Source organism: Diuraphis noxia, unplaced genomic scaffold (assembly GCF_037042655.1).
Source record: "Diuraphis noxia isolate RWA-SAM2 unplaced genomic scaffold, SU_Dnox_SAM2 contig0002, whole genome shotgun sequence".
Taxonomy (NCBI): domain Eukaryota; kingdom Metazoa; phylum Arthropoda; class Insecta; order Hemiptera; family Aphididae; genus Diuraphis; species Diuraphis noxia.
Window position 1 is genome coordinate 6,140,997 of NW_028301712.1, and position 14,538 is coordinate 6,155,534.

Genomic DNA, 14,538 nt, shown 5'->3' on the forward strand with positions numbered 1-14,538 from the left:
TATAATTTAAGGTCTATGTAAGTGTAATTTATTAAAACAGGTTTTTTTATAAGGATATTAGGTGTAATAATTCTATATATTGAGCCGAAGCCCACAGGTAGATAATTCCAGAGAGAGAGAGCCACATGTTGGTGGAGTATTGTTTTATCAGAGGGGTGAAGTCCGAATGTCAGAGTTGAGAAGAAAAAGGAAACATAAGATTGGATGAAGATTTAGCCAGGTGGCCAGGTGGTCTGCAACTTCATTACCGTGTATGCCTGTATGACTGGGAACCCAAAGAAAGTGGATGTTATAATTTAATTGATTTAAGGTAAAAATAAGAGACTTAATGCGAAGGATAATTGGAGATATATGAGAGTTAAACATGTTTGAATTTAAGGCTTGGAGACACAACATAGAATTTGAGGCAATATAAAATTGTTGAGGGAAAAATTTAGAATTAATTTTAAGGCTTCAGTGATGGACTGATGGCATATCACTCAACTATGAAGGAAGAAGACGTAGGTGGAAAGTAAAAGAGATTTGCAGGTCAGGAATGTAGTAGAATGCATAGTCAGTGGAAAGAGGAGAGAATGATCCATCTGTATAAACAGCAATGAAATTAAAAAAGCGTTTATTAAGATAATTCAAAACAGCTCTATTGACTGAAGAAGTATACATAGATTTAAAATCGTTGGAGGACAGATCATAAAAAAATATATAAGTTGTACATAATTAAATCTGAGAGAAATGGAATGGTAAAGAAGTAGAAAACTTTGGTATAAAATGCGATTATATATCGTATAACATAGGTAATACCTCTCTTAAATTGAAAGTTGAAACATAAGATTAAATAAAAATAGAAAAAACTCAATAGTCGCTTATATAAGATCAAATCGAGATGATATTAAAAAAAAAAAAAATAAGTGATTAAATTACTTTCATGTGAAACCTTCGAGATAAAAGTAAAATTTGTTAAAAGGTAATAAAAAAGGTAGGTATGATGAAAGATAAAAGATATAAAAATGACACTTATAAAACGGAAATTATTGCAATTACTCCATTCGATTATCAAAACTAGTCGTTTATTGAAATCTAAAAAAATATAAATGAAACGTCTTAACATATAATATTAATTGTAGGTATGTAGAAAATAAGTACCAGTTAAACGACATTGTATTTGTATGTTATCTATATTATACAATTATAATTAAACTGAATAATTAATAACATATTATTTACCGACTTGAATAATAACCTTGTACTTATTAAAATTAAATAATGTAAATAAATAAAATATATTTTATGTGTTATAGCTATATTATACAGTATAGGTATTGTTTCTTGTACCGTGAAATAACATTACCTATCAATATTGGATCTCTGTATAATCGCGTTGGTTATATCGTATTAATGTTATTATCAAATCATGTTATGCAGGCACTTATATAGATAATAATAGTTTATTATCAATATTAAGCACCACCATCAAAATACTCTCTCTCGTCAGTTATGTCTGTCACGGTTGACACCGTCCACATGCGTTCTCACGCTGTCACAACTCCTGCAACGTTTGCGGCGATTCTTTTCCACGTTTTGTCGTTCCACAATCCGACTCTACAAACGCCGATATTTCCTCTGAACTCATCAATAAGTGTTGTCGATTTCGTGTTTTTAATGTTCAATATTAAATACATCGTCATAAGTCTATATAAGCATATACTATATTATATGAAATTGGAGGTAGTCGTTAGTTCGTTACTAATTGCGAATATGTTACCTCCACATAATCTCTGAGATTAATCTGCTGAGACGGCAAGAGAGACCAACCCCTAGAAAATATGATAAGTGGCTACACTAGAGATGAGCTCGAGCTAATGCATCGTGCTGTATGCAGGATATGTTAGCCCTAAAAAAAGCTAGGTAATTTTTTATTTTTTTTCATGAAACTGATTTGAGGTTCGCTGGTCTAGGATGAATACCGTCCGCCCGACGTGATTGACCATTTACAAAATCTTGGCACCCGCAGGACTTCCAGTTTGATGTCCTCGCCGACGCCAATATTATGTTCGTCGATGCTTCGTTGACGAGTAGTCCATCATGATGGTATTTGGTGTGGTGACGTTGGCCGGACATCCGTCTGGTGTGGTCGATAGATTGGCGATATCACACATATTGGCTCTACGCGTGTTCGCTCCACCGATGTGGCTGAATCGTTGCCCCGACGAGTAGCTTCCGGTACTAGTCATCGATCAGCAATATTTTGTGAAATTTTTTTCCTGTGTGGCAACTATTGGTCACCATCGGTAGGATTATCATTCTTTATTGGATTCGTCGAGAGCTTGCGGTCATCTGTCCTCGTTATTGTCAAGTTCTCGGTAACTTTTTGAATACGGCTAGACTTGTGGCTGATTATTCACTGGTTTTGTCTTCTGGTCTTTTGACTTACTCCTTCGTTCAATATTTTAACGCAAAATGTATAGCTTATTAATTATAACCATGTTTTTAAGCTCAAATGATAATATTAATGCTACTTTCGCAAAAACTATTAAAAGTGACAATTACATTTTATAAAACTTCATGATATGTCGATACAACAATACAATAGATTCCCGCTACTTAATTTGACAAGTACAAAGGTTTAAAATACCAAAATTCGTTACAATCGCATATGACAAACTTGTTTAAATTTGGTTTTGTAAAACATCAGAGATTGGTGTGGCTTTTATGTTTGTCGATCCCTGCAATTGATATCGTTAACTGTTCGCTATTGCAAAAAGGAAAACAGTTTAAAATATAACATATAAACATAATATGAATGACATTTTAAAGTCATTTTTGCACAAACGTCGACAAATATTTTCTCATCTAGCGTTCGAATATTCCACTTTTCTGATTTGTCATACTTCATCGGGCACGGAAACTTTGATGTTGTGAAACCAACTGTTCCATGTGACTTATTCGACAAAACGCGTATATCTTGTGAGTGTATTTGCATTTATACGGCTGTAAGTGAGGATAACTATTGACTTCCTACTAGTTCTTAGTAATGGTATATTATATACATAGAAAGTATCTCATGTTCACAGTAAGTTAAGCTTGATTGTTAAAATATGCATTAGCGCACTGCAAATATAAACGCTTAGATCTTAAACAAACGTTTAGATACACACTTAATGTGAAGACACTGCGTATATAGACATACGTACGTGACTCTTACGTATAGAACCATATTTCAATTATCATGTTCAAAGTAATTATTGTTTTATTTTCATGTCGATCACGATGTATAAAATACATTTTATATTAATTTAAATACGAATGCAAGTGCTAATGAATGTCAAAATTATCTTTAATCTAGTCGTTCTAATATATATCCTTAGATAAATATCATGGTTGTACCATGGTGTAACCTATCGAGAAGTCGAGAGTGAATAAGTATAATAATATGCCAAAGTTATATTCAGCTAAAAAAATAAATGAAACACTACTCGGTAGTAAGTAATAAAACTAAAATAAAATGTTAATTTGTAAAAAAATATTTTGTAGGAGTTTTGATACAAATTTTTTTTGGCAATTTTGTAATTACATAATTTAAAACATCTCATTTTATCAAATACTGTAGGTACTGCACTTGGATTTAGAGGCGTTCCCTATATATTCAATTATATAATCTCGATTCAATTAATATTTTCAATTCTAAAGCATAAATTATCAGATTCAAAAACCAATCAAAGTTGACAACGTTTTTGATTAGTGTTTTTATACATTAGTAATAACTAATAGCTCATACGAATGTAATATGGTGTGTTCGAGCATTACATATTTACAAAATATTTTGCAAATAGTTTGGAGCTTGAATACGTTGATCGATCGCTTAAGTTCTTTCCCTTCAGATACATATTTAAAACTTTAAAATTTCACCTTTGTTTCTAATGAACTATAAAATATATGTATACCAAAAATAGTTCAATATTTAGTTTATTAACATAGATCAAAATAATGTACACATCATTATATTTTAACATACTTTTATAATTATTTGAATTTTTTTTTAAAAGTAATATTCTGTTAAAATTAAATTTTATATTAAATCATGATAATAATATGTTAAAAGTTTTCATTTCTAAATGAATTTTCGATGTAAGTTCGTATGTTGAATGCATAACACCAATACTTTGTGTAAAGCCTCGAACAAAATAACTTTTTAGCTGTATAATACAATATACATATATATATAGATATATATATATCTTACTTAATTCTCAAAGTTTGTTTAGTATGGAATCATGAAGTACATGTAGGTGCTGTTTGATTTTTTTGTAGAAAAAATTACGTAAAACAAAATAAATTCCATCGCCCATTTCGTACCATAAACCTTATATATATATAGACTCGCCAAAAGAAAGAGCTAAGAGAGGAAAACTATTCTAAAAATAAAAAGTATTCCAAATCCTTCCGGCTAACCACAAAGCATTCTGAGAATATACACCAGTTTTTGATATATTAAAACTCGATAAAGAATTTCAAAATAGTGTATTCAATAATAGTATATTACTTGAGCATTGTTGTAAAAGTATAATAACAAATATAATATAAAATCATTCAGTATAAAAATTATCAAGAAAATAAAATTCTTTGTCCATAAATTTATCTCTTTAATCAATATAATGTGTTTCAAGTAACATTTTACTGAACATTGTGGTGTTCCCATTTTTCAAATTTTTAATATTATTTTAGATTTTTCAAAGTCTTAAGTATTAATAACAATTGTCACTAAAGTAGTAAAATGTCTTCATTGCCAATAATTTAAAAAAAAAATATTAAAAAAGCTTCTAGGTTTCATAATATACTGACCACTTTAGTAATATTAATTTCATTAATTAAATATTAAATTATAATATTTAACTGGCATTATAATTTATATTACTATTTTGTTGTCTTAATATTATTAGTATGGTATTATTTTTTTTTCTCAAATTATATAAATTCCAAATAAGTACACTTCAAAGTTTATTCACACGTGGATTGTAAATATAAGAAACCACCAATTCTTGGAAAACATATTATATGTAAATTATAATATTTTTTTTCTGACATCTGATTTATTAACATTGTTGACTTATGTCTTATAAAAATGAATCAGTGTGTACCAACATTGAACATACACTTATTGCTTATATCACGGGCTATACAATTTTAAAACTATATGAAATATATTATAATGTAGATGAGGCATGCTAGAAGTAAATGATTATTATTTTTGTTGGAATAATTATAATAATTGGCATCCACCTTCATTGGTTGATAATTATAGAATTATCTTAAATATGATCATTGAAAATTATAGTTTTTAGAAAATACCTATTCCTCTAATTGTTGAATGTGCACGATTTTATTTACAATGATATTTTTAATTTTATTCGTATATTGTTTACCACTAACGATAATTACTTGGTAATTACTAATAATTATACTTTGAAAACTATTTTAAATATCGATTTGAGCAAATATTATAAGATGTATAGTTTGTTGACGTTACATTATTCAGTTAATTTCGTCACACCTCATAAATAGTAGACTTGTATTATACCTGTGAACTATAATACTTATATAGGTATATCATGGCACTAAAATGTATTAAAGATTTGGTCCATCAATTTTTAATGAGATCCTTGATTCATAAAAAGTACTAACCTTATCTGTTGACATTTAAGTTACTACCTAACCTACCAACCTATAATATGATACTACGTCAAGTGTTCGAAAGTAATTTGTTAGAAAGTCGTGTGTTATAAATTTAAGTCTCATAAGAATCATGTGTTATAAAACGCATTTCTCAAAAAAATCATGTGTTATAATATTATATTTATTTTCCATACCTATAGATTATAATATTAGATATATTAAATTAGATCATTGTTGTGGTGTATTGGAGTACATGCCTATTAGTTATTACCTTCACCTATAATACCAATAATGTTCAAGGGCGCCGCGAAGGGGTGCAAGGGGGTGCAAGGGGGTGAAATTGCACCCCCTGGCTTTAAAAAAAAATTGTATGGTATTGAAAAGATTTTTTTTGCATACCTAATTATCTATTAAAAACTTTGTATCCGACGAAAAAACAAAAATAACTTCGTATCGTCATATAATTTCAAAAAATATTTCTACGTATTTAACTAAAATAATTTAAACATTATTTAGAAATCATTAATCAAAGTATACTGTGCACGATGCACCCCGCTGACAAAATTCCTGGCGGCACCTATGATAACGTTCCTTATCGTTCAATCGTTTCAGCTATATGTAATCTTTATTTGTTATCAGGGTGGCGTGGGGATGCACAATTACATCGTAAAAGAGTCAGAGTAGTGTTAGGTATATAGTATTAGTAACTCAGTCTACGAAAACGAACAGTCACTCAGTCTACAAAAAGTTATTTTTTTAAAATTAAAATGTAATTAACTTTGACCGTTACTTCATTCATTTACGAAAGATGTGATACATTGGATATAAATGGCTATTTTTACATATTCAATAGACAATACCAACGAATAATTGACGATGATCTTGTGTTTTATTGGATTTGTCAATGTGGAGCATGGATACAGACTAAATTGCTGAAAATAATATTCATATAATTGATCCAAAAAGTAAGCCTTTTTCAATTAATAAACATTCTCATGGGCCAGACCCACAGTATTTAAAAAATGTAAAAACTTAAACAAGGCATCAAACGAAAAGCCGATGAAACTAATGATACTGCATCAATAATTTATCAAGAATCAATAATATCAGCGTCTGTCGCAACTTCATCACTGATTCCTAAAAACTAGACTAGATGTTTGATTAAACGACGGAGAATGGGTAAGGAGTGCAAAGAGCAAAAATCAATTTCTAAAACTATTATTCTCAAAAAACTTCAAAATACATTAGACAATAAATTGTTTTTGATAAAGTCATTTTATCATGGTAATGATTATGTAATGATATTTACTAAAATAGAAAATTGTTTGATTTTAAAAAATGCATCATTTTGGGTAATGAACGTACATTTAAATCTTGTCCTACATTATTTAATCAATTATTTGTTATACGTGGATCAGTTGAAAGAGGAAATAACAGAATGGTTGTTCCATTAGTCTATGCACTGATGACTTCGAGAGATGAAGATTTATATACTTAATTATTTAAAAATATTAATAACTTTGCAGTTGAAAATGAAATATAGATTGAAGAAAATTCAAATTTGGAAATAATTACCGATTTTGAGTTAGCATCAATAAATGCGATTAATGAAGTGTTCAATTTCGCAACATGTTTTTTTTTCATTTGACACATTCAATTCACCAAAAATCCAAAACGTTGGTCTAAGCAATAAGTATCTAAATGACGATTATTTTAATCTTCTTACTCGTCAAATACCAGCATTGATATTTTTTCCTGTAAATATGGTACGTGATGCTTGAAGTAATTTAAAAATGCAATTTAGCAACGACGAAAATGAACAGCAGCTTGTATCATATTTTGATGAGAACTATATTAGCGGTGAAATTAGAATGCGGCATCGCAATAATAGAACACCAAAAATACATGAACCTATTTTCCCTCCTGAAATGTGGTCAGTTTCATCAAGGACATTAACCGGTACTCCAAGAACGTCCAACTCTGCAGAGGGGTGGCATAATAAAATTCAACGAATTCTAACATCTCACCCTGGTAAATTGTATTATTTACCAATTAAGTTTAATTGCCTATATTGTATAACATATTAAATTATTTTTGTCTATACAAATGTATCCGTGGAATACAAAAAGAGTAGAAAGAAACTGAGGTTAGCGTAGAACATGTTTAATAAAAAAAACTCAACATCCATTTCTATAAAAAAAATTAATGACCATAATATCAGATTACAAAATATATGTATAAGATTAACACACAACCCGCCTGGGTATGATATAACAGCATTTCTCAAATTAAAAATTTTAAGCATTTTTACAATAATTATATTTTCCCTGTGTTTCAACAAAAACTTTTTTGATTTTTTATAACAATTGATTTTTATGATAAATAACTTTTATAATATATGATTTTTATGACACTTAATATTATGATATCTGACCTTATGACACATGACTTTCTAACACTCGACCTAGATTCATCTATAAAGCAGGGGTGGCTATGCTATGGCTCATAGATTATTCAATTAAGACACAACATTTTTACAATATTATTATAAGTATTTCAATTCATCGTTACTCTCGGTATACATAATATAAATTATGAATCTGAAAATGTAACTATGTAAGTGATTGAATTATAATTCTACCTTCCTCGACAATTTTCAAAATATCTAGTTCTAGTATTACCTAATGTTATTCAATTTTGTTTAATCTGTCCCGTCATCATCGGTGTAGGAATGTCAAGAATGTAAGTCATTATATAGGTAGGTATTAAAATATTATGCCCCATATTACGAGAAATAATGTTTTTTTTTCAATTTATTTGAAATGGTTACCCTAAAGAAACAGTCGATTGCAGGAATATCTCAACATATTTTCTAAATGAATGTGACTTTGAATTTCACACATTCCGACATACCCGTCACGAGGTTTAGACTATTCAGGAAACATTCAGGGACCTCCACTCTATGTTATTCTAATATTTAATATTTTCATTACCTACCTCGATTGGAATCGGTCTCCACAAAAACTACAATGAATTCTTTAATAATATTGTTAGAAAATCTAAATATCCGATAAATGTAGGTATTCCTAATCTAATCGACCCTATATCATAGTCATAAATTTTAATCGTAATTGTATAAAAACCAGATAATTCTTAAAAAAATTTTTACTAAATATTGTTATTATATTTCTAGTGTAAAATTGGATATTTTATACATAATAAATTGCCTATTAAATAGGCTATGAACGGTAAATTAAACTCATTTTTATACAAAATACTTATGTTCAAATAATATAAGTAATATATGGGCAATATTAATATAATGGTTATTGTAAATATTTCTGTAAGCATCAAATATAAATTTAAACAAATTGAAAAGTTATAAATACATGTTATTTAAAATATTAATATTCAATTACAAAATTGAACATGAAAAATGAACTAATATAGGTTAGTTTGTTTAATGTATCTACTTTATATTAGTGCATTTTTATTAATGTATAATAAATTCAATAATTATTTAGTCATTATTTTGTATTCTGAGCAGAACGAGTAATGTACATATTGATTTTACAACGATGTGTGTTTTTTGTATTTTTTTTTTTACGTCTGTCATCACGTTTATGGCAATAAAAGTACTTCGACTCTAGTACTTCGTTTGATCAGAAAGTGAATCTAATTGGTACTTTGGGGGGTCAAAAGTAAAAAATCTTAAATATCTTTCTAAATAATCGGGATAAACAAACTAAAAAAGGAAAAACGGGAAATTTTACGCACAATCAATTTTCATAGACAAAATCGATTTTGGTTTTTGATGTAACTTTAAAACAAATGACCATAGATACATGCAATTTTCACCGAATGTTTATATTATAAGTATATTCTATCCACCATACAATTTTCAAAAAATTTCGACTTAAGTTGAACTATTTATAGGCATATGCAATTTTCGATCATAATTAGTATTTTTTAAATTAATATCGATAAAAATTTATTTGTTGGGTATAAAAGCTTAAAAATGTAATACAAGGCTCATAACATATTGTTACAATAGCAGTTAAAAAAAAATGCTTTTTTTATAAGCATTTAAAATTCAAATTTTGACAACATACATAAAAATCATGAAAATTCGCAAATTATTTTAAGTTATAGAAATTCATAAAAATTGTTCTTTTTAAATCCAAGATTTGATAACTTTTAATAATCTATAATATATCCTAGATAGATAAACCATCTTCGCTCAGAATCGTTTTTCGTATACAATGATATAATACATTGTATTCAAATTTAATTCCATCCATTACAGTAACCCACTTGTAACCTACTGTACAGCAGAGCGACATCCACGATTTATCCGCTTTTTTTTTATCTTTCATTTAACATATATGTATTATCAAACGATTTGTAACTACTAACTTTAAATGTAAAAAAGTTAATTTAAGTTATCCTAAAGTAATTTTATAACAAGTTTCAAATTTCCAAAAGCAACTTGTAACTAGATACACAACTTAAGTGTAACCTGTAACCTGCAGTTACAACTACTAAACGAGTGACTTGCCCGTCTCTGATCAGGGGCCACTCTTTGATGTTTAAAGGAATGTTAAATATATTAGATTCCATTAGGCTCTGTTAAATATTTTTTTAAATTGAGGATAAATTGATTTGGCTTTTATTAAAAATTATTTCCAGTCACTAAATGAATATAATACACTTGATGACTGGTTTACTAAAGTTGATTATTTTTTTTTAAAAACCCAATGATTCCAATACAATTAACTTTTAAACTGAAAAATACCGTTTATAGTACAATATTTCCCACCAACAACTAGAATTATTTTATGGATTTCCTGACAGAAGATAGATCTAATAGTTGTACTGTAAGTTAGGAAACAGTGTATTTGTTGTGGTATTTCAGTATGCACTTTAAAGGAAGAATTAATTAACCATTCGTAAATGTAATTAAATTGCATGTGCCTTCTTATAAAATTATGTTGTGTATTATGTTAATTGTATTAATCCTTTCGTTTGAACCAAGTTTCTAGAAGCTTATTTAATTTCTAAAGTCGAACCAGACCCAAATCAAAAAAACTACAACTTATATAGACCGTTTTTTTTTTACAAATATTGTATTTTTGATGGTTGATGTAAACGGTACGGTAACAGACCTAATGAATAATCATTTTACACCTGAAATGGTCGCCCTTATTGAATTATTATTATTATTTTAAGTAGGCAAGAAATTTGAGTTTATTTACACAAATCTGACACCAAAGCTACCTTTACACGATGATAGTTTCAAAAACAACTTGCTTTACTGCTGTGATAGTGCGATAGTAGTGAAAACGCTTGATAGCGTGTAAACACTTACGATAGTGTCATCACTATGAGCCTTAAAGCTAAAAACTGAAGCGATGGACAAATTTAATTTTGCAGAGAATGCGGATGAGATCACCCTGGCTAGTCAGAGTTCCAGTTTCGAGGGACTAGAAGAGCTCCTAACCAACGACCTTAGTAAATTAGATTCATATTTTAAATAGTGGAGACTAAAGCCTAACCCAACAAAAACGGAAATAACAATGTTTCATTTGAATAACAAAAAAGCTTGTCAATAAATGAATATAAGCTTTAGTGGTCAGGAAGTACGAAATACTAAACACCCAAAATTGAAAATACCTAGGAGTGGTTTTAGATAGAACACTCACTTATAGAGAACACCTAGCCAGACTGTCAGCAAAAGTTAAGACTCGTCAGAGCATAATTCCAAAGCTAGCCAGCTCAACATGGGGGAGCTGATACAAATGCGTTACGTATAAGCACTACGCTATCATTAGTGTATTCTACAGCTGAGTATTGTGACCCTGTCTGGCTTAACAGCGTGCACACAAAGAACGTAGACAAACACCTTAATGCGGCAATTTGCACAATAAAATTGGTGAGTTGACAAAGCCCACACTACTGAAATGGCTACTAGTGCTTGGTAACATTGCTCCACCAAAGTTACGAAGATAACATTTAGTAGCTCAAGAATGGAAAAAGTAAACCGCTTTCTTCCCATACACACGGACCCGAGTGCATTAGAAAATGTTCAACGACTCAAATTGCGTAAACCACTATGAAAAACAGCAATGGATATTACCAAAGAAAATTTCAATATAAGTTCAAAATGGGAAAACTATTGGACAATAGAAAATCCAGTTAACCAAAAACTGATGATTAACCCAACTATCAAACAACCGGGATTTGACCACGAAAGAAATACTTTGGTAACACTAAACCGTATCATAACTGGTCATGGTAGGAGTGGTCACGTGATATTGTATAAATGGGGACTGCGTGACAATGAAACGTGTGGCTGTGGCTATAAATCCCAGACGATCAATCACATCACCACTGAATGTCCAATTCGTGCATTTAAAAGCACCATAGAATAATATATCCACTGTGGGAAGGAAGAAGAGGTGGAATGGATGAAGAGCCTGGATGTGAAGCTATAGCATGACCCTTACATTGACCAAATGGAGAACCTCTTATCTATTTTATGTTTTATGTGCTTATTTATTTTTTAGTTTTACCACTGTTGACCATCTTTTAATTTTCAATTTCAAATTTATACATGTTATGTCTTTTAATATTCTAAGTGTTTTTTGATGTTGCTCATAGACGCCACACGAAATAATAACCGCATACTCTCGCGATACCAACTATCGCTTTCAACCATCATCGTGTAAACGTAGCTTAAGCCGTGGAAATAAATACTATTTTAAAGTCTAACATTTTTTAGACTCTGTTTAGTAATATTTAAAACTTTTTTCGTTCTGTCCGCAGAAACGTTGCGTAAGTACCCGCTGGCGAGTGTTGTGCGCCGCGTGACCACCAAACCGTACGTTGTGCCAGGCACCGGTGGCCGAGTCACCATCGAACCGGACTCATTGATCGTGGTGCCGGTACACGCGCTGCACCACCACGCCGAATACTTTCCCGAGCCAGATAAGTTCCAGCCACACCGATTTCCAAGACAACTGTCATCTGCGTACATGCCACACGGCAGCGGACCACAGTCCTATATCGGTAAGTGCGTCACAAATAATGCCATCGACAACATTTTAACATATTTGTTATTTGACACACGGTAATAGTATAATAATAGATAAGAATATGAAGTCGGTTCATCGATCTCTATAGGAAAACGGCCGTAACGGCTTACCAAAAAAAAAAAAAAACTATTTTAAACAACACAGTACGCAGTAATATGTGTACAAACATATTTGTTCAAAACTGTTATTATATTGTGAATTGTATGCACCTATTTTTTTAAATTATTGATTTCAAGCTTATTTTAAATAAGTATTATTTAAATGCTAATCAAATACATAATAGTTTTAAATACAGACATCAACGCATTTAGAAAAAAATATTTTAAATTCTTATTAGCCCAAAATAACTCTTTTAGGACCGGAATTCTCGTGTTGCCAGATTTTTATTGTGTATTTTAAGTAGGTAATATTTTTATTTTACGACGGTTAAAATACGTATTTTAAATTGAGTGGAAACAAAATAATAAGTCAACAGACAAATGCCCGCAGAGTTTAACATTAAGTTTATACGTGGGTAGTTTTTTTAGTACTCATTTTGTATTTTAAAACGTAGAATTGAATAAAAAAGGTTTTTTTAAATTCTTAACAAGTATAAATTTGTTTATTTGTTTTAAATTCTAGTGACGCCCAGGGATTAAGGGAGGGAGTATAGTTATCTGGTTCCAAACACGATCCCTCCGCTATAAATAATTATAATACTCGTATGATGTAATATGTATACGTTTTATTTTCGTCACACAACCTTCATCCACCATGTCCTCGTACTCACCCCTAATAATCATTCTGCTGTAGTATACGACGTCTACGATCCTATCGGATTTGTATACATAATATTATAATATTATGTCACAGTAAAAGCCCAATCGCTTTGTATACACAAATACACACACGAGCCATCATGCATACATATATATTGCCATAAAAGCTAGGTCTTACTGATAGGATTTACTAATCACAATCGGTGAAATACGCGAGCTTTTTCCACCCTGTTTCTAAAAGCTATCTGTATACAGCTTGTACGATGTATACAGAATATGATATGTTAGTTGAAGCGAAATGAATCGATTATGCCCGCGGAAAAGCGCCGCCACAAAATAGGTATACTATATAATATAACAGTTGAGATACTTCAAGTATAGTGGTGTCACAAGTGTGCTTCAGTGTACGTAATTTGTTTGCTTCTGTCGTCCAGTGGTCAAGGATTTTTTGGAAGCGTTAAAAACAAAATGAAAAGTACCGCAGAGATACATAAAAAATAATACCATATCGTTTACCACCATTATTCGCCAATAATTTGTATGCTTGGGACCAATATAATTTTATGTTTTTCCATATTATACAAGTTCATAATAACATAATTATGTGTTCATCAAAACTAATTTTTTATGGACTCGAAAACAATTAGTTATTTTTTTAAATTTAATCCACAAATATTTTAAGATATTAAAGTTATACTTTTATGTTTCAACTCGATTGTTTTATTTGCCAGATTCATTAGTCTAGCTACTACTAACAGTACTAACATACTAACATATTTTGTACATGTCCAACAAATCAAATTAAATATTATAATTATTTATAATGCTGTGGATACAATTAGACTAATTCATTATAATTATCAATATTGTATTAAATTTACAAGTATTTAAATATTCTAATTCAATAAATTTTAAAATATAATTTGTCCTTATATATTTTTTTAACTGTACAGAAAATGTTTGTAAAATATTAACACTTCATTACTGAAGATGTAAGTGTAATAACATGGCAGCTCCGT

The 14,538-nt window shown here is 29.9% G+C and overlaps 2 protein-coding genes across 2 annotated transcripts in view; one reads left to right on the forward strand and one right to left on the reverse strand.

The window, feature by feature from the left end:
• LOC107171054 (protein amalgam-like) overlaps positions 1-14,538 on the reverse strand; it is a 344,978-nt gene that overhangs the window by 202,313 nt on the left and 128,127 nt on the right. The window lies entirely within an intron of this gene.
• LOC107167925 (cytochrome P450 6B4-like) overlaps positions 1-14,538 on the forward strand; it is a 65,006-nt gene that overhangs the window by 42,192 nt on the left and 8,276 nt on the right. The window contains exon 4 of the mRNA XM_015517145.2: positions 12,493-12,735. Coding sequence (XP_015372631.2) covers positions 12,493-12,735 — 243 coding nt within the window. The remainder of the gene's footprint in view (positions 1-12,492; positions 12,736-14,538) is intronic.